This window comes from Penaeus monodon, chromosome 30, assembly GCF_015228065.2.
Source record: "Penaeus monodon isolate SGIC_2016 chromosome 30, NSTDA_Pmon_1, whole genome shotgun sequence".
In the NCBI taxonomy this organism is placed as follows: Eukaryota; Metazoa; Arthropoda; class Malacostraca; order Decapoda; family Penaeidae; genus Penaeus; species Penaeus monodon.
The window spans coordinates 3442535-3443163 of NC_051415.1; the positions used below are offsets into that span (position 1 = coordinate 3442535).

The 629-nt window shown below is 40.2% G+C and overlaps 1 protein-coding gene across 1 annotated transcript in view; it reads right to left on the reverse strand.

Annotated features, from left to right (window-relative positions):
- The window catches only part of LOC119592459 (serine/arginine repetitive matrix protein 2-like), a gene marked incomplete in the record, with an annotated part of 34461 nt that overhangs the window by 25764 nt on the left and 8068 nt on the right, over positions 1-629 (reverse strand). The window contains 1 exon segment of the mRNA XM_037941282.1: positions 236-421. Within this exon segment, the coding sequence (XP_037797210.1) occupies positions 236-421 (186 nt within the window).

Here is a 629-nt window from a genome sequence, read left to right on the forward strand (position 1 = left end):
TTTTCATTTATATCTAGTATAACAAGAACAAAATAATATATTCCTTAGATCTACACACACGCATGCAAATATTAAACTAATCAAAAATAGTCATAATTTATGGAAACCACCACAACCAAAAAAGCAGAACAAAAAATACTAGCAGACAGACGCCACTCACACTCCAAGGAAACACGTACTGTATCAGACATGCCTTGGCTATCCTTGTGGAGGCAATCTCTACATTCACACTAACCTCCTGGTAATAAGTTTCAGCCTCGATCTTCAGTTCATTCAAGGCCGTTGCTTTGGCTGAGGCTTGAAGCTTTGCAAGCTCAGCTTCCTTATCCTTTAGTGTCGATTCCAGGCGTGAAACTCTTAACTTCAAGCTGGAGACTAGAGAGGCTCCCTTGTCCGTTAACTTTCTCCTAGCCTCGTCATTCTGCACGGTTAGTGTAAGCAAAAGAAAACCACACAGTGTTAGCTTGTTATGAAAATGTTTCTGCCACTGCCTTCCACCTACCCTTAGAAGAGAGATGTAGTAAGAAAAGGCATCGGTACTTAATTTAGCTTTTCTTGCAACCGCTGTTTTCTCCTTGGGCAATGTAATATTGACCAATTAATTGTGGCCCTATTTCAATCACACAAGA